Source organism: Nerophis lumbriciformis, linkage group LG16 (genome assembly GCF_033978685.3).
Source record: "Nerophis lumbriciformis linkage group LG16, RoL_Nlum_v2.1, whole genome shotgun sequence".
NCBI classification, from domain to species: Eukaryota; Metazoa; Chordata; class Actinopteri; order Syngnathiformes; family Syngnathidae; genus Nerophis; species Nerophis lumbriciformis.
In genome coordinates, this window is record NC_084563.2 from 9,365,472 (window position 1) to 9,392,678 (window position 27,207).

General features: G+C 37.7%; 1 protein-coding gene across 1 annotated transcript; it reads left to right on the forward strand.

Annotated features, from left to right (window-relative positions):
- The first annotated feature begins 16,716 nt into the window (after positions 1–16,716).
- On the forward strand, positions 16,717–26,717 carry tdo2a (tryptophan 2,3-dioxygenase a). Its single transcript, XM_061976581.2, has 12 exons — positions 16,717–16,902; positions 16,976–17,081; positions 17,171–17,261; positions 17,337–17,407; positions 17,662–17,789; positions 18,122–18,308; positions 18,388–18,495; positions 18,556–18,667; positions 18,736–18,793; positions 21,096–21,175; positions 21,431–21,521; positions 26,131–26,717. The coding sequence occupies exons 1-12, from the start codon at positions 16,730–16,732 to the stop codon at positions 26,282–26,284; spliced, it is 1,359 nt and encodes a 452-aa protein (XP_061832565.1). The 5' UTR covers positions 16,717–16,729; the 3' UTR covers positions 26,285–26,717.
- Positions 26,718–27,207: the final 490 nt, after the last annotated feature.

Here is a 27,207-nt window from a genome sequence, read left to right on the forward strand (position 1 = left end):
TTGTCTTTTAAATGCATCATAACAGGACAGCGACCTGTATTTTATTTGTTGTACTACCATATAAAATAAGAATATAGAGGTTTTTTGTATGAATTATTTTATTTTTTTGTACTACCATTATTAAAAAAAAAATACTTTTTTGTGTACTTACATTATTTCTAATATGTAAATATTATTTATTGAAAAAAAAACAGCCCAATGTGAAATGACAAAATATTGTACAATTATGTAAAATCATTGCTAAAAAGTAGTAAAAAAAAACAAACAGTCTATATATATATATATTTATATATTTCTTATAGTACATTGATCTGTTTTATATTGTTTGTCTTTTAAATAAACCATAACAGTATTTTTTATCATGCTTCATATTTAGTGGCTATTATTATATTCTATACTATATTATTATAATTATTATTCTATTCTACACTGCTAAAGAATATAATACTTGCCACTAAACATGGAGCATGATAAAAATACTGTTATGGTTCATTTAAAAGATAAACAATATAAAACAGATCAATGTACTATAAGAAATATATAAATATAGACTGTTTTTTTTTTTTACTGTAATTATTGTTTCTTGAAAAAAAAGCCAATGTGAAAAGACAAAATATTGTACAATTATGTAAAATCGTTGCTAAAAAGTAGTAAAAAAAAAACTGTCTATATTCATATATTTCTTATAGTACATTGATCTGTTTTATATTGTGTGTCTTTCAAATGCACTAACAGGACAGCTACATGTACTGTATTTGTTGTACTACCATATAGAATACAAATAGAGTTTTTTTTGTATGAATTATTTACTTTTTTTTGTATTACCATTATTTAAAAAATATATTTGTGTGTACTTACATTATTTTTAATATGATAGTCACTGTAATTATTATTTCTTAAAAAAAAAGGCCAATGTGAAAGGACACAATATTGTACAATTATGTAAAATCATTGCTAAAAAGTAGAAAAAAAGACAGTCTATATATATGTTTGTATATTTCTTATAGTACATTGATCTGTTTTATATTGTTTGTATTTTAAATTAACCATAGTAGTATTTGTATCATGCTTCATGTTTAGTGGCAATTAGTCTATTTTATAGCAGTATAGAATAGAATAATAATTATTATAATATAGTATAGAATATAATAATAGCCACTAAACATGAAGCATGATAAAACATACTGTTATGGTTCATTTAAAAGACAAACAATATAAAACAGATCAATGTACTATAAGAAATATATAAATATAGACGGTTGTTTTTATTGTAATTATTATTTCTTGAAAAAAAAACAGGCCAATATGAAAGGACAAAATATTGTACAATTATGCAAAATCATTGCTAACAAGTAGTAAAAAAAAAAAACAGTCTATATTCATATATTTCTTATAGTACATTGATCTGTTTTATATTGTTTGTCTTTTAAATGCACCATAACAGGACAGCTACCTGTATTTTATTTTATTGTACTACCATATAAAATAAGAATATAGAGTGTTTTTGTATTAATATATATTTTTTTTGTACTAACATTATTTAAAAAAATACTTTTTTGTGTACTTACATTATTTTTGATATGATAGTCACTATAATTATTATTTCTTTAAAAAAAAGGCCAATGTGAAAGGACAAAATATTGTACAATTATGTAAAATCATTGCTAAAAAGTATTTAAAAAAAAGTCTATATATATATTTATATATTTTTTATAGTACATTGATCTGTTTTATATTGTTTGTCTTTTAAATGAACTATAACAGTATTTTTTTTTATCATGCTTCATGTTTAGTGGCAATTAGTCTATTATTAAGCAGTATAGAATAGAATAGTAATTATAATCATATAGTATAGAATAGAATAATAGCCACTAAACATGAAGCATGATAAAAATTAAAAAAAAATACTGTTATGGTTCATTTAAAAGACAAACAATATAAAACAGATCAATGTATTATAAGAAATATATAAAAACAGACATTTTTTGTTTTACTGTAATTATCATTTCTTGAACAAAAAACAGGCCAATGTGAAAGGACAAAATATTGTACAATTATGTAAAATCATTGCTAACAAGTAGTAAAAAAAATGTCTATATTTATATTTATATATTTCTTATAGTACATTGATCTGTTTTATTATGTTTGTCTTTTAAATGCATCATAACAGGACAGCTACCTGTAATTTATTTGTTGTACTACCATATAAAATAAGAATATAGAGGTTATTTTGTATGAATTATTAAACATTTGTGTATTACCATTTAAAAATATATATTTTAGTGTACTTACATTATTTTTAATATGATAGTCACTGTAATTATTATTTCTTTAAAAAAAAAAGGCCACTGTGAAAGGACACAATATTGTACAATTATGTAAAATCTTTGCTAACAAGTAGTAAAAAAATGTCTATATTTATATTTATATATTTCTTATAGTACATTGATTGATTGATTATTATTCTATTCTTAAGCAGTGTAGAATAGAATAGTAATTATAATCATATAGTATAGAATATAATAATAGCCACTAAACATGAAGCATGATAAAAAAAATACTGTTATGGTTCATTTAAAAGACAAACAATATAAAGCATATTATATTATAAGAAATATATAAAAACAGACTTTTTTTTTTTACTATAATTATTATTTCTTGAAAAAAAAAAACAGGCCAATGTAAAAAGACAAAATATTGTACAATTATGTAAACTCTTTGCTAACAAGTAGTAAACAAATGTCTATATTTATATTTATATATTTCTTATAGTACATTGATCTGTTTTATTATGGTTGTCTTTTAAATGCACCATAACAGGTCCTGTATTTTTATCATGCTTCATGTTTAGTGGCAATTATTCTATTCTTTAGCACTATAGAATAGAATAATACTAATATAATAATTATATAGCACTACAGAATGGAATAATAATTGTATTAATATAATATTTCTATAGGAGTATAGCACAGAATAATAATTATAATAATAATTATATAGCACTAAAGAATAGAATAATAATTATAATAATTATTCTACAGCAGTATAGAACATAATCATAATTATACTAATAATATAAAAATGTTATATTAGTATAGAATAGAATAATAATTATATAATATTTCTATAGCATAAGACCATAGAATAATAATTATAATAATAATATAACAAATCTATAGCAGTATAGAATACAACAATAATTATAATAATAATAATATAATAATTCTATAGCAATATAGAATAGAATAATTGTCACTAAACATGAAACATGATACAAATACAGGTGCTTTTTATGGTTAATTTAAAAGACAAACAATATAAAACAGATCAATGTACTATAAGAAATATATATATACATATAGACATTGTTTTACTACTTTTTAGCAATGATTTTACATCATTGTACAACTTTTTTTGTTTCAAGAAATAATAATTACAGTGAATATCATATAAAAAATAATATAAGTAAATAAAAAAGTATTTTTTTTAAATAATGGTAGTACAAAAAATAATCTCTATATTCTTATTTTTTATATGGTAGTAGATCAAATAAAGTAATACATTTAAATAAATAAAAAAAACCTCTCTACTTTTATGCATACAGAGAATCATACTTGTAATTATGCAGGATATTAAACTAATTTCATTATTTAAACAGATGGTGTGCTTACCTATATTCTTATTACATTTATACATGCGTACATAAACAAATGCAATATTGACCTACATTCTATTTATATTATCTACTGTATCTTTATACCTATGTATCTTTATTATGGATTGTATTATGTTATGCATATTAGATCATGTTATGTTAAGCTAAATAAATATAAACATTAACATGCATTTACAGAACATATTCATTCAAATATTCCGTACATTGCAATGAAGTAATTTTTGAAAAATAAAAAGCATCAGTCAAATATGCAAATATTCAATGTTTCTACATACATTCTTATAAAATAAGTAACATGTTTTACTATTGTGCTGGAAATATAATATTGTAATTATATAACACACAATTCCTTGTTGAGATAAAATAGTTGTTTTGTTTTTTTACATTGAATTTAAATCCTCCAAAGTAAACTCTTATTGACTTCCTGCATTATGGGATGATTTCCTGTTTCATGTCAGACTTCAAACATGAATGAAAACCAAATGGGAGCACACAGGTTGCTGTTTACATCACTTTCCACGCCATTTTGACCCCCCGTCCCGCTGCTGTGTGTTTCCATGGCACGTCTTTCTATAAACGTATATGTTTGGGTAATGATGAACAAAGGCATCCACCTGAGACACACAACGCTTCAAAGTTCTCATCAGCATCCCCTCAGGGACCACCACCCTTCCTTGCAGCTCGTAACGGAACATACCACCCCCACCATCTGTGAAATGACTGAACTTTCTCTGATGCTCCCTAATGGTACACACACACACACACACACACACACACACACACACACACACACACACACACACACACACACACACACACACACACACACACATTATTGTATTTGTCACCTTCTTGAGACCGCCGACTAATGCCTACCTCTTTAGGACCACCCTTTCTAGATATATAAAGAAGTGTATTTACAACATTAATAATATATACATACTATGCAAATATAAAAAAGCTTGTTGTGAAAAATGTGTTGGAATTTCACAACAAAAAGGTCACAATTTAAATGTAAAACTTTGAATTTTGGCAGTATTATAATAAAAGTTGTGATTTTACTCGACGAAAGTCAAAATTTTACAAGAAAAACTGAACATTTGCGCAATATTATGATAAAAGTTGGAATTTTACTCGATAACAGTCGCAATTTTACAAGAAAAAGCTTAAAATGTTGGCAATTTTATGAAAAGAGTCGTCATTTTACTCGACAAACGTCACAATTTTATGAGAAAACTTTAAAATGCTGGCAATGTTATAATAATAATCGGAATTTTACTCGGCAAAATTATGACAAAAAGTCACAATTTTACTAAAAAAAAAATCACTATTTTACAAGAACGACACAAACATTGGCAATATTGTGATACAAGTCTGAATTTTATATGACAAATGTCGCCATTTTGCATTAAAAAGTCTGAGTTTTACATTAAAAATGTCAGAATTTTACGAGAAAATATTGCAATATTACAGAAACTGAAAGAATATGACAAATTGTTCCCGATTTTATAAGAAAAAAAAGTCAACACACTGTGCGAAAAAGACCGTTTTTAGTACATTTATATTTTTTGTTTGTAATTGTTTTTTAATCTTCATTATTTACTTCAAGTTATTACAGTTTGTCTCTATATACATATTTATTTATTCTTTAATTAATTTTGGGGCGCATTTCAATTTCTTACACACACTTGTTATTTCATATGTTGGCCAGAGGGGGAGCACTTCAAATTTTTACACACACTTGTTATTTCATATGTTGACCAGAGGGGGGAAAAACTTTTAAAACCCACACACTGTCAATTTGAAAAATCCCTCTTTTTTGGGACCACCCTCATTTTTATTTTTTGTTTCTTGTAATGTTCTTAAGATCGATGACAAAGGAGTCACGGACCACAGATATCCCCTGTGCCGCACTTTGGGCAACCCACCTGTAGAAGCTAACCGTCAATGGCCACCATAGTCTTAGTACCATAGTGTATTTGTTCATCCTATGGTCACATATGGGACGCGGGTTGTCTTACGTCAGCACCGGGAGTCGTAAAATCAGCTAATCACCTGCCGGGTTTCATCGGGGATGAATAGGGAAGTCCTTCTTTAGCTGCCGTCTTGTTTTATCATATATTGCTGCCATTGTTTACTTTTGTATGCACATTAAATCAACAAAAAATCCTGACTTTGGAGCAATGTTCACGGACTCTAGTATTTGGCAATCTATTACATGCAATGGTTTTCCACATTGGGACCATGATTTCGGTCCTAACTTGTTCACTGGTCCTCTTATGGAACTTACTTTTCCTTGTTGATGTCTCAAGAAGGGTATAAATACAAGAACACACACACACACACACACACACACACACACACACACACACACACACACACACACACACACGTTGAAACTGAAAAATCAAGCTTAGGCCTTGGTTCTGCTACAACAGGGCCGTCAAACTCAATTTAGCTCCGGGGTCACTTGAAAGAAAATCTATTCCCTCGCAGGCCGGACTGGTAAAATCATGGCATGATAATTTAAGAATAAAGACAATCCCAAAAATGTATTTCCTTATCTCACTTCGGCCAAAATAGAACAAGCACATTCTGAAAATGTACACACTACAAATAATCCTCTTGGCAAAACACTTCAAGTTAGTTGAAAATTGGTGCAGCTTCAAAAAGACCATGAAAAACTTTCACAAAGCCATTAAATTATGAGAAATACTTTCAACCTTATTGAAAGTAAGACATTCTTCATCTCAGTATGTTAATAATGACTGAATTAATAAATTATATATTACAAAACTGTTGTGTATACTAATTCACAGATGTTATTTTATTATAAAAAGGTCAGTAAATGATTCTATATATTTGTAAACGCTCAGAAGTGGGAAAGGGGTAGGATTAAATAAGCTTTGCTTCTTCCTACTCCTTTTCGGACATGATGTAACGTGAAATGATATGAATTTGTGTGATGTATTATACTGTTAGTGTGTTCATGTTCGAAATAAACTAAAAGAAAGAAAGAAAACTTCAAGCCCTTCCGGTTCAAAGTTCTCATGTTGGCAGTTCATTAAAGGCATGTTTTGGAAAAGCAACCGAGCGCTTCCTCAAACCGCCGCATTGGTGACGTCTGCAACTGCCACGACACATTCATTTATCATCATTCAAATATTACGACTATTATATAATCAAAACAATTGTTAAAATGACACCTAAATAGCCGAATTAAAGGTAACATAACTACAAACCTACGTAATAAGCATATAATAAAATAGAACTAACAAACCAGTAAAGTTGATACATTGTGTAAATGGTAAATAAAAACAAAATACAATGATTTGCAAATCCTTTTCAACCTATATTCAATTGAATAGACTGCAAAGACAAGATACTTAATGTTTGAACTGGAAAACTTTGTTATTTTTTGGGAAATATTAGCTCATTTGGAATTTGATGCCTGCAACATGTTTCAAATAAGCTGGCACAAGTGGCAAAAAAGACCAATAAAAATGAGGAATGCTCATCAAACACTTATTTGGAAAATCCTAAGGTAAACAGGCTATTTGGGAACAGGTGGGTGCCATGATTGGGTATAAAAGCAGCTTCATTCACAAACAAGGATGGGGCGAGGGTCACCACTTTGTCAACAAATGCGTGAGCAAATTGTGGAACAGTTTAAGAACAACATTTCTCAACCAGCTGTTGCAAGGAATTTAGGGATTACACCATCTACGGTCCGTAATATCATCAAAAGGTTCAGAGAATCTGGAGAAATCACTGCACGTAAGCCATGATATTACGGACCTTCGATCTCTCAGGCGCTACTGCATCAAAAAGCGACATCAGTGTGTAAAGGATATCACCACATGGGCTCAGGAACATTTCAGAAAACCCCTGTCAGTAACTACAGTTGGTCGCTACATCTGTAAGTGCAAGTTAAAACTCTACCACGCAACGCCAAAGCCATTTATCAACAACACCCAGAAACGCCGCCGGCTTTGCTGGGCCCGAGCTCATATAAGATGGACTGATGCAAAGTGGAAAAGTGTTCTGTGGTCTGACGAGTCCACATTTCAAATTGTTTTTGGAAACTGTGGTCGCCATGTCCTCCGGACCAAAGAGGAAAAGGGCCATCCGGATTGTTATAGGTGCAAAGTTGAAAAGCCAGCATCTGTGATGGTATGGGGGTGTATTAGTGCCCAAGGCATGGGTAACTTACACATCTGTGAAGGCACCATTAATGCTGAAAGGTACATACAGGTTTTGGAGCAACATATCCAAGCAACGTTATCATGGACGCCCCTGCTTATTTCAGCAAGACAATGCCAAGCCGCGTGTTACAACAGCGTGGCTTCATAGTAAAAGAGTGTGGGTACTAGACTGGCCTGCCTGTAGTCCAGACCTGTCTCCCATTGTAAATGTGTGGCGCATTATGAAGCCTAAAATACCACAACAGAGAACAACTTAAGCTGTACATCAAGCAAGAATGAGAAAGAATTCCACCTGAAAAGCTTCAAAAATGTGTCTCCTCAGTTCCCAAACGTTTACTGAGTGTTGTTAAAAGGAAAGGCCATGTAACACAGTGGTAAAAATGTCCCCTGTCACAACTTTTTTGCAATGTGTTGCTGCCATTCAATTTTAAGTTAATGATTATTTGCAACAAAAAAAAGAAGTTCCTCAGTGCGAACATGAAATATCTTGTCTTTGCAGTCTATTCAATTGAATGTAAGTTGAAAAGGATTTGCAAATCATTGTATTCTCTTTTTATTTACCATTTACACAACGTGACAACTTCACTGCTTTTGGGTTTTGTATTTGAAAAAAACAGAAGCTCAAATATGTAATATAAAAGTGAAAAAATACAAATAAAATAACATTTTTAACAATGACCGGAGTCAATAATATTCATATTTATTTATTTATTTATTTAAATATATATATATTTTTAATTCAACATCAAAACTTGATTCATCAGTTTCACTGTTTATTTTTGAAGTACAAAACTCACGGCCCTATAATTTATCTCCACTCGTCATTAGTACGACATCAAACCTGTGTGATGAATTTGCCGAGGTCGGCTTCTGTTTGATCCTTTGGAACCGAGATCATTTCTTCTCCAACATCTTTGAAGTATCGATTCCGTCTGCACGTGAGTTTGTTCAGCACGTTTACTCTGATAACAAAACAGGGTTTGCCATGAAAGCACACGAGGGATTAAAACATGTGTGGACTTGACAGCACATGCGAAGCTGATCCACGATACTCGTGCGTCCCTAAATAATCTATTTAGCATGTCTGTCCTCATCAAATAATTATTTAGCACACTCAGTGTGATTAATCAAGAGAAAAGACCACAACTGTTCTGCGACCGCTTTTCCGCGTCTTTATTTATTACGTCTAGAAAGGACGTGCAAACAGTCAATTGTGAATTGGGGCGATTTATAAATAAATATACAATTAATAATTTCTAAAAGTCTTATTTTTTTGTGATACAGTGATTGGAGCACATACTTGTTGGTCACAAAAAACATTCATGAAGTTTGGTTCTTTTATGAATTTATTATGGGTCTACTGAAAATGTGAGCATACATGATCAATGTTGGTGATGTAGAAAAGTTACAATCAAATCAAATTAGCTTCAAGGCATGGCCTCTTAACTTCATGTGAGTGATTATGATTGACCACACCTAATGACTTCTCTGAGCCCATTTAAATAGGGCTCATGTGATGCAGTCATTAGACTCGGTTACAAACGCGACAATGGGAAAGTCAAAAGAACTCAGCAAAGATCTGAAAAAAAACGAATCATTGACTTGAACAAGTCAGGAAAGTCACTTGGAGCCATTTCGAAGCAGCTTAAGCTCCCAAGAAAGACTGTGCGGACAAATGTTCGTAAGTATAAAGTGCATGGCACAGTTTTGTCACTGCCACGATCAGGAAGAAAATGCAAGCTATCACCTGCTGTTGAGAGAAAACTGGTCAGGATGATGAAGAGTCAACCAAGAACCACCAAAAAGCAGGTCTGCGATGAAATGGAAGCTGCTGGAACACAGGTGTCAGTGTCCACGGTCAAGCAGGTTTTGAGGCTACCATGCAAGAAGGAAGCCCTTGCTCCAGAAGCGACACCTTAAGGCTCGTCTAAAGTTTGCTGCTGATCACATGGACAAAGGTAATATTTTCTGGAGGAAAGTGATGTGGTCAGATGAAACAAAAATTGAGCTGATAAAAGGTGAGGCCATTAATCACAGGAACACCATGTCTACCGTCAAGCATGGTGGTGGTAGTATTATGCTCCGGACCTGTTTTTCTGCCAATGGAACTGGTGCTTTACAGAGAGTAAATGGGACAATGAAAAAGGAGGATTACCTCCAAATTCTTCAGGACAAGCTAAAGTCATCAGCCCGGAGGTTGGGTCTTGGGCGCAGTTGGGTGTTCCAACAGGACAATGGCCCCAAACACACCTCAAAAGTGGTAAAGGAATGGCTAAATCAGGCTGGAATGAAGGTTTTAGAATGGCCTTCCCAAAGTCCTGACTTAAACGTGTGGATAAGGCTGAAGAAACAAGTCCATGTCAGAAAACCAACACATTTAGCTGAACTGCACCAATTTTGTCAAAAGGAGTGGTCAAAAATTCAAGCAGAAGCTTGTGGATGGCTACCAAAAGTGCCGTATTGCAGTGAAACTTGCCAAGCAAATATTAACATTGCTGTATGTATACTTTTGACCCAGCACATTTGCTCACATTTTCGGTAGACCCATAATAAATTCATAAAAAAAGGAAACTTCATGAATGTTTTTTTTGTGACCAACAAGTATGTGCTCCAATCACTCTATCACAAAACAATAAGAGTTGTAGAAATTATTAGAAACTCAAGACAGCCATGACATTATGTTCTTTACAAGTGTATGTACATTTTTGACCTTGACTGTATATAATCAATAATACAAAATGTTAGGGGTGTCAAAAAAAAAACAGATTTTCAGATTAACCGCGATTCTTATTTGTAACGACTCATAATTGTTTAAAAAAAAATAAAAAAAATGCCTTTTTTGTATTTGACTTGTTAAGCATTTTATTAAACAAAACCAGTTTTCTTTTAAGTAATATAGAAATTGATCACAGATGTTTATTTTATGGAGGAATGTAGTTAATCATAGAACTGGCACCCAATGTTATTAAAAAGTATTGATTTTGAATTGAGAAAATATGTACTAGACCAAAAATCACTTAATATTCTCTGATTGCCAGGGTTACATATCTGAGTTATTTTGTAGAAATATGAGGAAACAATAACAAAAGTACACTTCATTCATTAACTGTATCACGAAAAAGATCAGTTATAATAATACATCACGTTGAATATAGAGAACATATAAACCCTTTATTTATTGAATCCAAAATATTGAAATCCAATGATATGGTGCGATTGCCAACAGCTAAAATTATGCACAAAGCAAACTACTTACGATCGAAGAACAATTTTTCTCAACAAAAGAACCTCAGAAAATAATCTAACTTAAAACATTTGTACGCACGTACAACACTTAAAACCTTCCGTATATCAGTAGGTGGAATTAAATGATTGATTGGATAACAAACAACGTGCTGATATGGTCCCGTTTAAGAAACAGTTCCATCCCAAAGTAATTACAAAGTACAACAAAGAATAATCCTCATAAACATAAACCTTATTAAAAATGGAGATAATCTTATTAATCTTATTATTATTATGTGAATCAAAATGTACTCAACTATTTATTCACGAGAACCTATTTATTATTTATTTACTGTGTCTGTTGCAGATGAACTACAAACACATGTGTTAGAAATTGCGATGAAACAAAAGTTAACACTAGTTGTGGTGAAATTACCCTCTGCATTTGAACCATCCCCTTGTTCACACCCTGGGAGATGAGGGGAGCAGTGAGCGGCGGCGGTGGCCGCGCTCGGGAATCATTTTGGTGATTTAACCCCCCAATTCCAACCCTTGATGCTGAGTGCCAAGCAGGGCGGCAATGGGTCCCATTTTCATAGTCTTTGGTATGACTCGGCCGGGGTTTGAACACACGTCCTACCCATCTCAGGGCGGACACTCTAAATAAGCTCCCATCGGACATGCCGTAATGAGAACTGTGATGCACCATACTGTAACTGTAAGCACATTTAAAATAATGTATTACCATAACTAGAGATGTCCGATAATATCGGACTGCCGATATTATCGGCCGATAAATGCTTTAAAATGTAATATCGGAAATTATCGGTATCGGTTTCAAAAAGTAAAATGTACTACTTTTTAAAACGCCGCTGTACGGAGTGGTACACGGACGTAGGGAGAAGTACAGAGCGCCATAAACCTTAAAGGCACTGCCTTTGCGTGCCAGCCCAATCATATAATATATACGGCTTTTCACACACACACAAGTGAATGCAAGGCATACTTGGTCAACAGCCATACAGGTCACACTGAGGGTGGCTGTATAAACAAGTATAACACTGTTACAAATATGCGCCACACTGTGAACCCACACCAAACAATCACAAACACATTTTGGAAGAACATCCGCACCGTAACACAACATAACAGAACAGAACAAATACCCAGAATCCCTTGCAGCAGTTACTCTTCCGGGACCCTACAATATACACCGCTTGCTACCTCCTACACCCCCCCCCCACCTCAACCTCGCCCCCCCCCCAACCCCGCCCACCTTAACCTCCTCATGCTCTCTCAGGGAGAGCATGTCCCAAATTCCAAGCTGCTGTTTTGAGGCATGTTAAAAAAAAAGCACTTTGTGACTTCAATAATGTGTGAAGCGACTGGGATGAGAATCAGCACCTCCAAGTCCGAGTCCATGGTTCTCGCCCGGAAAAGGGTGGAGTGCCATCTCCGGGTTGGGGAGGAGATCTTGCCCCAAGTGGAGGAGTTCAAGTACCTCGGAGTCTTGTTCACGAGTGGGGGAAGAGTGGATCGTGAGATCGACAGGCGGATCGGTGCGGCGTCTTCAGTAATGCGGACGCTGTATCGATCCGTTGTGGTGAAGCAGGAGCTGAGCCGGAAGGCAAAGCTCTCAATTTACCGGTCGATCTACGTTCCCATCCTCACCTATGGTCATGAGCTTTGGGTCATGACCGAAAGGACAAGATCACGGGTACAAGCGGCCGAAATGAGTTTCCTCCGCCGGGTGGCGGGGCTCTCCCTTAGAGATAGGGTGAGAAGCTCTGCCATCCGGGAGGAGCTCAAAGTAAAGTCGCTGCTCCTCCACATCGAGAGGAGCCAGATGAGGTGGTTCGGGCATCTGGTCAGGATGCCACCCGAACGCCTCCCTAGGGAGGTGTTTAGGGCACGTCCGACCGGTAGGAGGCCGCGGGGAAGACCCAGGACACGTTGGGAAGACTATGTCTCCCGGCTGGCCTGGGAACGCCTCGGGGTCCCACAGGAAGAGCTGGACGAAGTGGCTGGGGAGAGGGAAGTCTGGGCTTCCCTGCTTAGGCTGCTGCCCCCGCGACCCGACCTCGGATAAGCGGAAGAAGATGGATGGAGATGGATGGACTTCAATAATAAATATGGCATTTTTTTCCATAACTTGAGTTGATTTATTTTGGAAAACCTTGTTACATTTTTTAATGCATCCAGCGGGGCATCACAACAAAATTAGGCATAATAATGGGTTAATTCCACGACTGTATATATCGGTATCGGTTGATATCGGAATCGGTAATTAAGAGTTGGACAATATCGGAATATCGGATATTGGCAAGAAAGCCATTATCGGACATCTCTAGCCATAACCATAATTACTTAGTTGCAAGAAGGGTTGGTACCCATTGGTGCTTAGCTCTTCCCGTATTTTCCAAGGAGAAATTAGATAGACGTGAACGCGCAGAAGGTGTGCGCAATTGTGACTCGGCTTAAACTGGCCGAAACATTTGCCTCGTGGTGTGAGTACGCCCTGAGAGGCCTCGTCCAGTTCTATTGTTTCCATGCTGCACTGTTTCCTCCTCTAACCACAGGATAATGGTGTGTCAGCTCGACTTTGAGAAATTTGATTTGCAACCCTCGTATTTCAGGCGGAGCCAATAATTCGATTTTGTCTGATGGCGCGTTAACACAATGAGTGACTCCCTCCTGGCGCCGAGCCACGGCCTGCAAAGAAACGGCCGGAGTTAATGCAGTTGCATCATTAAACTCCGGGGTCTCACCATCTATCCGGGATCATTAGCGCTCGTGTTTTTCGCCGAGGCCTCTCCAGCCGAGTCCCAGCAGCTTTTGTCCTCAGAAGATCAGAGGGATGATAACAAGAAGCTATTCCTGAACTGGGACACGCTATAAGCCATAGCGACGGGTGGGAGGGGGTCTCACACAACCCACAATGCTTTGCAGAGCCTTGCGTGAGGCTGATGACATGCGGGCGACTCCGACCTGACCCGTGCTTGCCGCTGATAGGGCGCACGTGTGGTTTCTTCACGGTCTATGAGTCTATGCGGGTCATTGATTAAAAGACATACTGTACACGTTTCGTTGTCCGACAAGAGTTTCCTCTTTTCGCGTATTTTGACCGTGAACTCTGTGACACTGTGCTGCTTGACACTCTGCAGTCCACTCAAGATTGAAAAGCCTCTTTATTGACTGGTAAACTCTCACTCTCAGCTTTGCACAGAAACCACAACAAACTAACGGTGACAACACTGCACTCTGTGGAGTATGGCACCTTGCTCAATGGCGCACCTTTCAAAATTTGCATTACAAAATAGGTGAACTTTCCCAGAAAAACAGGGAACAAACAGGGTTTAGTAATTGTTTTTTTTGGTCAACAAACCGCCGTTGAATCAATAAAAACAAACTGGAAAACCAGGCCTTGGATCCCAATAATAACTAATCCTGAATCCAGATGATCACCCCAAACATGTCATCACCTGCACTTTATCCTATATTTCAGTGTTTTTCCACCACTGTGCCGTGAAATCCAGTCTAGTGTGCCTTGGGAGATCATGTAATTTCATCTATCCATCCATCTTCTTCCGCTTATCCGAGGTCGGGTCGCGGGGGCAGCAGCCTAAGCAGGGAAGCCAAGACTTGCCTCTCCCCAGCCACTTTGTCCAGCTTTTACCGGGGTATCCCGAGGCGTTCCCAGGCCAGACGGTAGAGATAGTCTTCCCAATGTGTCCTGGGTCTTCCCCGTGGCCTCCTACCGGTCGGACGTGCCCTAAACACCTCCCTAGGGAGGCGTTAGGGTGGCATCCTGACCAGATGCCCGAACCACCTCATCTGGCTCCTCTCGATGTGGAGAAGCAGCGGCTTTAGTTTGAGCTCCTACCGGATGGCAGAGCTTCTCACCCTATCTCTATGGGAGAGCCGCGCCACCCTGCGGAGGAAACTTATTTTGGCCGCTTGTACCCGTGATCTTGTCCTTTCGGTCATAACCCAAAGCTCATGACCATATGTGAGGATGGGAACGTAGATCGACCGGTAAACTGAGAGCTTTGCCTTCGGGCTCAGCTCCTTCTTCACCACAACAGATCGATACAGCGTCTACATTACTGAAGACGCCACACTGATCCGTCTGTGGCTCTCACAATCCACTCTTCCCTCACTCGTGAACAAGACTACGAGGTACTTGAACTCCTCCACTTGGGGCAAGATCTCCTCCCCAACCCGGAGATGGCACTCCACCCTTTTCCGGGCGAGAACCATGGACTCGGACTTGGAGGTGCTGATTCCCATCTCGGTCGCTTCACACTCGGCTGCGAACCGATCCAGTGAGAGCTGATGATCTTGGCCGGATGAAGCCATCAGGACCACATCATCTGCAAAAAGCTGAGACCTAATCCTGCAGCCACCAAACCAGATACCCTGACTGAGCCTCGAAATTCTGTCCATAAAAGTTATGAACACAATCGGCTCAATCCCTACCATTTTAATAGTCTAGTGCCAAGCAGTCCTACGAATTGAATTTAGGTCTCTTCGGTCAAAGTCTGAATAAATAGTATCTATATCAATATCAGATTGGGACACCTCTGACCCTAATCTAACCTGTAGCTGTAACCCATCACCTCAAAGCTAAACCTCAGCCCAATCATCATCTTGACCCGAACTCTAAGCCTCACTGCTCAGCACACCAAACCTTCTTCCTGCTTAAAGCTTTGTGACCAATGAGAAGACAGTGATAGTCCAAAGCGTGTTGTCCACTGAATCGGTTTCTTTCCAATAAGGGACCAACTAAAAACCTCATTCTCACTGGAAAAATCGATCCAGGTGGTTGTTTAGAGTGCGTCGGGACAAACACAGCAAATAACACGTTTGTCCCCCAGTTTTGAAGCCAAACAAACCACTTTCCGGGACGTTGTCCGCTGCAGTAAATCAAATATTAACCATAATGTTAATATTTACAAATAGGTCCACCAACCCAAAGTCTTTGACAAGGGTATCAAGAAAAAGAGAGGTTTGCGCTCTTGCGGCATGTAAACAAAGTCAATGAAGAGTTTGTTGGGCTAAATGAAGGGTCTCAGTTTTACAGCACACTTTTTGTGGTCCTCTACCTAATCTCATGGTGTGGACGTGGCCAATAACTAACTACAAACTTTGAGCAACACAAAGAGCAACTTGCATTAAGCAAGATGATGTGTTGCATGATTAATACTCATACTATAGAAACTCTACCTCCAGTGGGCCCCTGGTAATTTGCGTTGGAGACCCCTGGTATGAATAATGATGTTCTGTGATACATGATCTAAGAAGAGTTGCAAAGTTTCCCAATGACAACACTGACCTATGAGCAAGCCAAAAGGATGACATGCTGGTTCTTCAAGGCAAACAGAGGCGGACTGGACAACGCTGCTATTCTGAGGACTGATTGGATAGCATCTAAAAATGTTGCTCTACAAAATAATAATAAAACACAAAGTTTTAACCTTTGCCACTCCTAGCACTGAAGTCACTGCCTTTTGCGTCATTGCTGTCATGATCCAATGACTGCTCTTTTAACGGCCCAAACAAAGTCCAGAAATGGTGGCGTTCAAGGTAAACAGTACCTCGCCAACGACGGAGGCGTGACCGGATGATGACTTATGTCCTCGTGAGTGATTGGATGGCGGCAATGTTTATAAACGAGCGTGCGTGGATTGTAGTGTGTTTTCCAGTTGAGAAGAAGAAGGAGAAGAAGAGCGAATCAAAGCTAGCCCCATTTGAACAAGTCATGAGCGGATGTCCTTACTTTCAGAAGAGGCATTTGTACGTTTCTGCTCTCTCTTCAACTGTGCTTGTTCCTTGGCTGAATTGATTAAAAGTCTTCTCCACGCTGCAGGTTGTTTAAAAACCAGCCTCCAAAGCCCGAGGAAGAAGAAGATGCCTCTCAGGTTGGCATCAACAGGGCTAGTAAAGGCGGAATCATCTATGGAGAGTACCTCCAGGTAGAAACCAACCACCTGTCACTTCTTAACTCGGGATCATTTCTAAATTCTTTGTTTGTGTGGAATCTTCTTTGGGGCGCGGGGTTCAGCTGGACAAAATTGTGACGGCCCAGGTGCTGCAGAGTGAACTGAAGGGTAATAAGATCCACGACGAGCACCTCTTCATCGTCACTCATCAAGGTGAGGCGTCTTTGTCGGGGTACGTCTGTGCTTTGGAGCTTTTGAACGACATCTAAAAGTAGGATTTCATTTCAGCCTATGAACTGTGGTTCAAACAGATCTTGTTTGAACTGGATTCAGTCCGTGAGATCTTCGCGAGTGGACATGTAAGTGGATTGATCTGTGGCTTGTTTTCTCAATAAATTCGAATGGTTTTGTTCTCACCTGATGAACTAATGCAAACTGAGCTGGACTAATTGATCTTGAGACCCAAGTTTTGTTTCAAGATGTGTTTTAGCCTCCTCCTTAATGAGCTATTTGGTATTAGATGGCAACTATGATTTTAAATATTTACATTTCTTCGGACAACTTTTGGCTTTAACTGCTAATGTGGTTTAATTTGCCTTGGTTCTTCGTACAGGTTCGCGATGAACGCAACATGCTCAAGGTCAACACTCGCATCCACAGAATCGTAATGATCTTCAGGCTGCTGGTGGACCAGTTTGCCGTATTGGAAACCATGACAGCCTTGGACTTTTTTGACTTTAGGTAAACTTAGGGATGTAACGGTTACCATTATTCATATCAATCAATCAGTCAAAGTTTATTTGTATAGCCTTAATCAAAAGTGCCTCAAAGGGCTTCACAAACCACAAAGACATCCTCTGATTCGGGCAAGAGCCAGAGAAAATAACACGGTTAAAACTCCTGGCGGTTGATGGTGATACTGCTCATTTCCTGGAGACTAATTTCAGTGCATGTTTACGTACTTTTTGAGCATATTAAACAATACCGTGATCAAACAGTGACATGAAACGTTCCAACTATGGAAGATGTTCTGCGGAGGGGTTAATCATGTTTTTTTGTTTTTGGTTCTGTAGGGAATATTTGTCTCCGGCCTCCGGCTTCCAAAGCCTTCAGTTCCGGCTCGTGGAGAACAAAATTGGGGTTCCGGACAACCTGAGGGTGCCGTACAACAGGCAGCACTATCGGGACATCTTCAAGGGTGAAGACGGTGAGATACTGCTTGCCACCGAAAAGGAGGCGACGCTCTTAAAACTTGTGGAGGTAAACAAAAAACAAAAATTGTCAGAAGATGATTGAAAGTGTTGCCTTATGTGATGGAAGAATGTGTTCTTCATCAAAGGAATGGTTGGAGAGAACTCCTGGCCTGGAAATGGATGGCTTCAACTTCTGGGGAAGGCTGGAGACCAACATATTCGACAGGCTGAATAAGGAGGAAGAGAAGATCGAGGTAAGACCGGAGCAATGAAAAGCTTAGCGACAGAATTTTCAATGCCTTCTTCTTCCGTAGAAAATGTCTGACTGTGAGGACAAAGAGGAGATGATGGCGGAGCTGCTCGGACGGAAGGAGCTCTTTAGCTCCTTGTTTGACGTCAAGCGTCACGAGCACCTTCTCAGCAAAGGTCAGAAACCTTGTAAAATAATCGATGTTGAAGACGTGGCTGACTGAGCTTACTCTTTCCCCAACAAGGCGAGAGGCGGCTATCTCACAAAGCTCTGCAAGGTGCCCTCATGATCTACTTCTACAGGTAGCGCCATCATTCATCTGGTTTTCTCAGCTATAACATTGTCAATCAAACAAGATCCAGTACAAGAACTGTAGAAACGATTATTTCTTTACAAAGATAACTGGGAATGTTTGTAGCAGACAACCAGGGCATCCTCAAGACCCGGGGTGCCCATATTCTTCGCCCAGCAAGGGCCAAATAACTTTAATCGTACAGCAGCAGCATTTAACCTCATACCATAGTTGAGGTTGTCACGTTGTAAAGATGATTTACTAAATGTGAGGTCTCGTTAGACGTGTCATCAATGATTGCGTGAGCTTTGGGAGGTCAGTATGAATGTGTAGGAATAAGCTAATGTTTGGTGGGCCATTTGAAACGTGTCGCTGAGAGCCCACCCCAGCTCGAGTATTTTTGATGTCTTCTAATAAAAAAGTGGATTAGGAACTAATAATCATATTCCTAGTAGAGAAGTCGGCCAATTCCTGAAGTATGTGGAAATTACAAATTTTGAGAATTTGTGTGTATTGCGGTAATTATAAAATTACATGTGGGAAATTACAGAAACAATGCTTTAAAAATGGTTTTACTTAAAGTTGTATATCATATATAATTTAATAAATGTATGTGGTTATATTTTATATTTTGGTAGTGTTTTCACTTAAAGATGAGTTTAAATTTAGTAAAAAATACTTGATTAAAGTTAATTGATGATACAAAAGTTTATAATGATTATTTTTATCCTATTTTCTTCGTTTTATTCCCAGAAAAATACATGGTTGAGTCATCTAATTCAACATATGTGGTCTCTAAAGGACTACATTTTTGTTGTTGTTGTTGTTGTTGTTGAAATCTATGATTCTGTTTTCCAAATCCAAATGTACTTTATTTTTTTACCACTATTAACTAACAAACAAACCGTTTCCAGAGTACTCCAATCACCTAAACAGACTCAATAACTCCACAGTGACGTTTTGGTGAATTTACGAAACTGAAACACCACAAAATGAATGCCGTTGTAAGTTAGCAATACTAACAGAGACACTTGTAAATGTGTTAGCATGTTAGCTAATGCTATTGACGCTAACGCCAATGCATGGCCATAGCGCGCACAAATATGCATAAAAACACTCCTACAGACATCACACATGCGACGGGTTAGTAAGTAAAAATTGTTTTAGTTCTATTGTAAAACTTACAAACGTTGCTTGGATTGATGACTGAAGAATTCATACGAGTAGAAACGCTATGGACGGCTATAAAAAAACGAAACGGTACTTCTACTTCCGGGTTGAAAGCACCTGCAGTGAGCTAACCCGTCCAAAAGATGGCGCCATAGCACATACAATAACACACCCTCAACATAAACGCAATAAAAAGTAATTCAATTAAAAGCATTTAAAACAGTACCGTATTTTTCGGAGTATAAGTCGCTCTGGAGTATAAGTCGCACCGGCCGAAAATGCATAATAAAGAAGAAAAAAAACATACATAAGTCGCATTTTTGGGGGAAATTTATTTGATAAAACCCAACACCAAGAATAGACATTTGAAAGGCAATTTAAAATAAATATAGAATAGTGAACAACAGGCTGAATAAGTGTATGTTATATGAGGCATAAATAACCAACTGAGAAGGTGCCTGGTATGTTAATGTAACATATTATGGTAAGAGTCATTCAAATAACTGTAACATATATATATATATATACATATATATAGAACATGCTATACGTTTACCAAACAATCTCTCACTCCTAATCACTAAATCCCATGAAATCTTATACGTCTAGTCTCTTACGTAAATGAGCTAAATAATATTATTTGATATTTTACGGTAATGTGTTAATAATTTCACACAAAAGTCGCTCCTGAGTATAAGTCGCACCCCCGGCCAAACTATGAAAAAAACTGTGACTTATAGTCCGAAAAATACGGTAGATAAAATAATAACATAAAATTATAACAAAAATAAAAAAACAAAAAACACCAAAAGACCACAAGCAGATTTAAAAGCCAGAAAATGAAAGCGGGTTTTAAAACGAGATTTAACACTTGAAATATATATATTAGTTTTCTAACATTTTGACCCTTTCATGTAGCGAAAAAAGGTAAGCAAAATGATGGTGATAAACAACTGCTAACCACGGTAAAAACAAACAAAAGTGAGCATTATCATTTTTAAAAACATGTTTTTTCTTTGCATGGAATGTATTGTATATCGTTAAATTGCCTAACGTTGGGCTTATTCACCCCGAAAGGCTGTTGCATCTCTCACGTTTGATACGTCAACGCTGACCTTGGACTGTGCTTTTTCTTCCAAAAGGGAGGAGCCGAGGTTCCAGGTTCCGTTCCAGCTGCTCACCTCCCTCATGGACATGGACGCGCTCATGACCAAATGGAGATGTACGTGTTGCACCACACGGGGAAACAATAAGTGCAGTAATTGGCCCTAGGGCGAGGCGGGGGGAACTAAGAGAGAAGTTTGTTGGTGTAAAGTTAGTTCAGGGCCTTGGGAATCTTCCAACCTAATCCCACTCAATACATTTTTACTGACCCTGGTGTCATTTGAGTGAATTATTAATGGCCTCAATGCGACATCTCACCTTCCACTTTGTGTGTTTGTGTGTGTGTGTGTGTGTGTTTTTTGTTCGCCTGCAGACAACCATGTATGCATGGTGCACCGCATGATTGGCAGCAAGGCCGGCACTGGGGGTTCGTCTGGCTACCACTACCTGAGGTCCACAGTCAGGTATGTTTGCACCTCATCAATCCCAGCTATAACATATGTGTGATATATTACCGTAATTTTCCGGACTACAGGTATATAAGCCACACCCACAGAAGTAAAATTGTGACCACCCGTCACAATTTTACTCCAAAAATGTCACTGTTTTACAAGAACAACAACAAAAAAATGGCAATATTGTGATAGAAGTCAGATTTTCATATGGCAAATGTCACCATTTTGCATTAAAAAAAGTGATAATTTTACGAGAAAATATTGCAGAAATAATATGAGAAATTGTTCCCAATTTTAGAAGAAAAAAGACGACACATTGTGAAAAAAAGACTGCTTTTAGTTATTTTTCTTACTTTTATTTGAATTTTTTGTTTTAAAGGGAAAAAAAATAAGTTGTTCCATATATTAGCCACACATATATACGTTTTTAAATGAGTTATTTAAACCGAAATATTTTGTAAATGTTTATTTACATACCATAATTGTTTCCAAACGGTGTCTGTAACAGGGCAGTAAAACAGCTAATCAAACAAAACAGAAGCCACTAGCTGCTCTCCAATCAGCTAAACAGACTCAATAACTGCTCAAAAAAGTTCATTATGTCTTCTTATTCATATACTCTTTCAAATGTTCTTGTAATCAGACAATATTTTCGGTATATTAGATGGAATCTTTACCTGACTTCGACAGTCGAAACATGTCAGGTCAAGATTCCATCTAATATACCGACAATATTGTCCGATTACAAGAAAAATTTAAAGAATAGACTCAATAACTCCACGGTGACGTTTTGGCGAATTTACGAAACTGAAACAACACAAAAAGAATGCCGTTGTAAGTTAGCAATACTAACACAGGACACTTGTAAACGTGTTAGCATGTTAGTAAACACCATTGCGTTACGATAGCGCACACAAATATGCATAAAAACACGCCTACTAGTGTCATCCTGATACCGATGTAGGCGTGGATTAGTGATTTAGAAGTAGCTAAAACACTGCAGACAGCGGATGGACTTTAGCCGCTAGCTAGCTAGCCATGTCTTAAAGCACCTCTTCCTGAGGGTGTTTCAGTGTTATAACTTCAACTTTATCGTTAGTTTTTAAGCCAAAATGCGTCCGTTCTCCCTTTTCTGTCTACACACTGTGTCTGCTTGTAAGTACTCTGTGATTGTGCGCTGCCGAACATGCTCCTCTGCTCGTAAAACCAGCAATTACACAATGTGACGACGACGGGGTGGTGGTTGACCGGTACTTTTTAGAGGCGGTATAGTACCGAATATGATTAATTAGTATTGCGGTACTATACTAATACCGGTATAACGTACAACCCTTCTTTTTTTTTGTCCTGTCCAGCTTCTCAGGCATATCATATAGTTGATGCCCATACTTCTCTTGTTGCCTTATTTGTATTTGACTTTATTAAATGAATTTATATTATTATTTGGTGCAGCCGGGCCGGAGCAGGAGGGGATAGAAAGAAGAAAAAAAGGAAGACAGAGGGGGAAATTGTGGGGACAAGAGGGGGATAAGACAAAGAGACAACAACAACAAACACAACAATAACAACAACAACAACATCAGCAAATAGGATATGTACAAATATGATGGTAAAAGTGATAGCAAAGAAGCAGTTAGTGAAATAAATAATAATACAGAAATGACAATGACCATTATTACACAACAAATGGAGCAATACAAATACTAATATAAATATCACTATTTATAATGAATAATAACAATAATTACCTCTAATATCAACGATACAGTTGTCCAAATGCAACAATACATACATGTCATGATACCGTACAACCAAGAGAACATACAAATACTTTATTTATTGAATCAAAGGTACTGAAATTCCACGATATAGTGAATTTGCAAACAGCTAAAACTATACACAAAGCAAACTATAACCTGCTACCCAAGAATATACAACAATTCTTCTCGAAAAAAGGAGAAATATAATCTTAGAGAAAAATGTGATTTAAAACATTTGTATGCACGTACAACACTTAAGACCTTCAGTATATCAGTATGTGGAATTAACTTGTATGTACTAATATGATCCACTTCAAGAAACTCTTCAAACTTAAAGTGTTTACAAAGTACAAAGAAGAAGAACCATGATAAACATTCTCAATTTATTCAATTCATCCATTCTTTCACTCTCAAAATAATCTTACTTATCTCACCATATGAAATATAACTTACTTCACCAATTATTATTTATTTATTTATTTTTATCGTGATTGCTTATGGAGTATATTGTGAATACATTGAGAACAGGAAGTGAACAAACATTTTAGCAACTGTTATGTATGTCAAGACTTGGAACTATGGCTTGGTTTGTTCTCCCGAGGTGCAAGTGAATTGGACTGGATATGACTTGAAGGTAAATACATGATTTAATAATAACACTCAAAGAAACAAAAGGCGCGCTCAAGGCGCATGTACAAACTTGACTAACGAAAACAAAAGACTTGCACGGGGGCAAAAAAAACTATGAACAACAAAAAACACTAACTATGGCAATAATAAACAAAACTTACTTGGCATGGACATGAAGTGCGCAGAGGTGGACAGACTGTGACAGGTGTATGAATACGGGGATGTCGTCAGGACGAACAACAGAAAATGAAAAGCTTAAATAACACAGACATGATTAACGAAAACAGGTGCGTGACTCAAAACGTGAAACAGGTGCGTGACGTGACAGGTGAAAACTAATGGTTGCTATGGTGACAAACAAGAGTGCACAATGAGTCCAAACGTGGAACAGGTGAAACTAATGGGTAATCATGCAAACAAGACAACGGAGTGAAAAGCCAGAAACTAAACAAAACATGACTTAAAACAAAACATGATTACACAGACATGACAATGTAAAAGAAAAGGATAGGATTAAATAAGCTCTGCTTCTTCCTACTCCTTTTCCAACATGTTGAAAAGAGAAACTGGAAATTGCGATGTATCATGTCGTATGCTTGCATGTTCCAAATAAACTCAAACTCAACTCAACCCTTACTCCTACAGACATCACACATGGGACGCTTTAGTAAGTCAGAATTGTTTTAGTTATATTGTAAAACTCACAATTGTTGCTCGGAGTGAGGAATGAAGAGTCCATACGGGTACCGTATTTTTCGCACCATAAGGCGCCCTGGGTTATAAGCCGCGCCTTCAATGAACGGCATATTTCAAAACTTTGTCCACCTATAAGCCGCCCCGTGTTATAAGCCACATCTAACTGCGCTAAAGGAATGTCAAAAAAACAGTCAGATAGGTCAGTCAAACTTTAATAATATATTAAAAACCAGCGTGATGTGGGCGCGCATGGAGTCGTATATCAACATGGACGGAGCTGCGTGAAAAAAGCCACCCGGCCTCTTCGCGTAAACTTACCTTAACCACTCGCTCATCTTTTCTTCATCCATCCATCCCTTCGAGTTAGCTTTTATGATGACGCCGGCTGGAAAGGTCTCTTTTGGCAAGTTCTTCCTTTTGAATATCACCATGGGTGGAAGTTTCTGGCCATTAGCATGGCAAGCTAGAACCACAGTGAAGGATGACTTCTCATTCCCTGTGGTGCGAATATTCACCGTACGTGCTCCCGTTGTATCCACAGTGCGGTTCACAGGAATATCAAAAGTCAGTGGAACCTCGTCCAGGTTGATAATGTTCTCTGGCCGGATCTTTTTTTCAGCTATCTTGTTTTTACAATATGCACGGAAAGTAGCCAGCTTTTCTTGAAAGTCTTTAGGCAGTTGCTGTGAAATAGTAGTCCGTGTGCGGATGGAGAGATTGCGTCTTTTCATGAACCGGATCCCTGTCGCTTAGTAGGAGCCATTTTGTGGTCTTTACAGATGTAAACACACAAAGGAAATGAAACGAAATATCCGCGCGCTTTTTCTTCTTCTACACGGGCGGGTGGTTGCTTACAGTAGAAGAAGAAGCGCTTCCTGTTCTATGGGGGCGGGTGCTTACCTTGGCGGTTGCTTGCGTAGAAGAAGAAGCACTTCCTCTTCTACGGGGAAAAAAGATGGCGGCTGTTTACCGTAGTTGCGAGACCGAAACTTTATGAAAACGAATCTTAATATTAATCCATATATAAAGCGCACCGGGTTAAAAGCCGCACTGTCAGCTTTTGAGTAAATTTGTGGTTTTTAGGTGCGGCTAATAGTGCGGAAAATACGGTAGAAACGCTATGGACGGCTGGAAAACGGAATGACACCTCTACACCTGCAGCGAGCTAACCCATGGTGCCATGGCACATACAATAACACACCTTTTCACTGTATTTGCTTGTTTTGTTTTTTTTCCAACTATTTACATTATGGCCGTCAGTGAAGAAAAAGTCTTATAGGCCGCAGGATTCGCAGTGTGGGAAAAAAGGAGTACCGTATTTTTCGGACTATAAGTCGCAGTTTTTTTCATAGTTTGGCCGGGCTCCAGTGCGACTTATATATGTTTTTTTCCTTCTTTATTATGCATTTTCGGCAGGTGCGACTTATACTCCGAAAAATACGGTATTATCATCGCATATTTTGCTGACATTCCGTGTCCTCTGCAGTGGACGTTTGACGTCTTGTGCCTGACAGCATGTCTTTGTGCCGCAGCGATCGCTACAAGGTCTTCGTGGACCTCTTCAACCTGGCGACCTTCCTGGTGCCTCGCAACTGGATGCCCAAGCTCAACCCCAGCGTGCACACCTTCCCGTACACGGCCGAGTGCTGCGACAGCTCCTACTGCAGCAGCGAGGACTCCGACTAGCACCCCCACTCGCCACGGCCCCGCCACGCAAAATTCCCTCGACGTGCACCGAGTACGACGTGTAAATACGATTATTCTTAACAACAATAACAATGATGGTCTGCGTCTGAAACTGTTTGCACGGCGTGGAATTTAAAAAAAATGTACATAATGTTGATAATGTCGACGCATCGGCCACAGCATTACAAGCTTATATTTTTTTATATGTTACAAAGCATAATAATTGGACATGCAGGTGTACCTAATGTTGTGGCCGGTGACTGTAAGTGCTGTATAGGTGTTTTTAACGCAATGTACATATTTACCCGGTAAGCTCTGTAATCGTTGTGCACCTTCATTTATAACCTTTTCTTATTTAACTATACATATTTGTTGTACATATATGTTGCTGTTTGTGTGCATTGTTAATGGCCTCATTAAAATGCAACATGTATGTCCTTGTTGATTTGTTTTGATAATATAAACTGAGTACACACACACACACATACATGTCTTGCCTACTTTGTGTGGACCCACGTTTGGTTAGTACAGGGGTCGGCAACCCAAAATGTTGAAAGAGCCATATTGGACCAAAAATACAAAAACAAATCCGTCTGGAGCCGCAACAAATTAAAAGCCATTTTACATACAGATAGTGTGTCATGAGATATAAATTGAATTAAGAGGACTTAAAGGAAACTAAATGACCTCAAATATAGCCACAAATGAGGCACAATGATGCAATATGTACATATAGCTAGCCTAAATAGCATGTTAGCATCAATTAGCTTGCAGTCATGCAGTGACCAAATATGTCTGATTAGCACTCCACACAAGTCCATAACATCAACAAAACTCACCTTTGTGCATTCATGCACAACGTTAAAAGTTTGGTGGACAAAATGAGACAGAAAAAGAAGTGGCATAAAACATGTCCTAGAAAG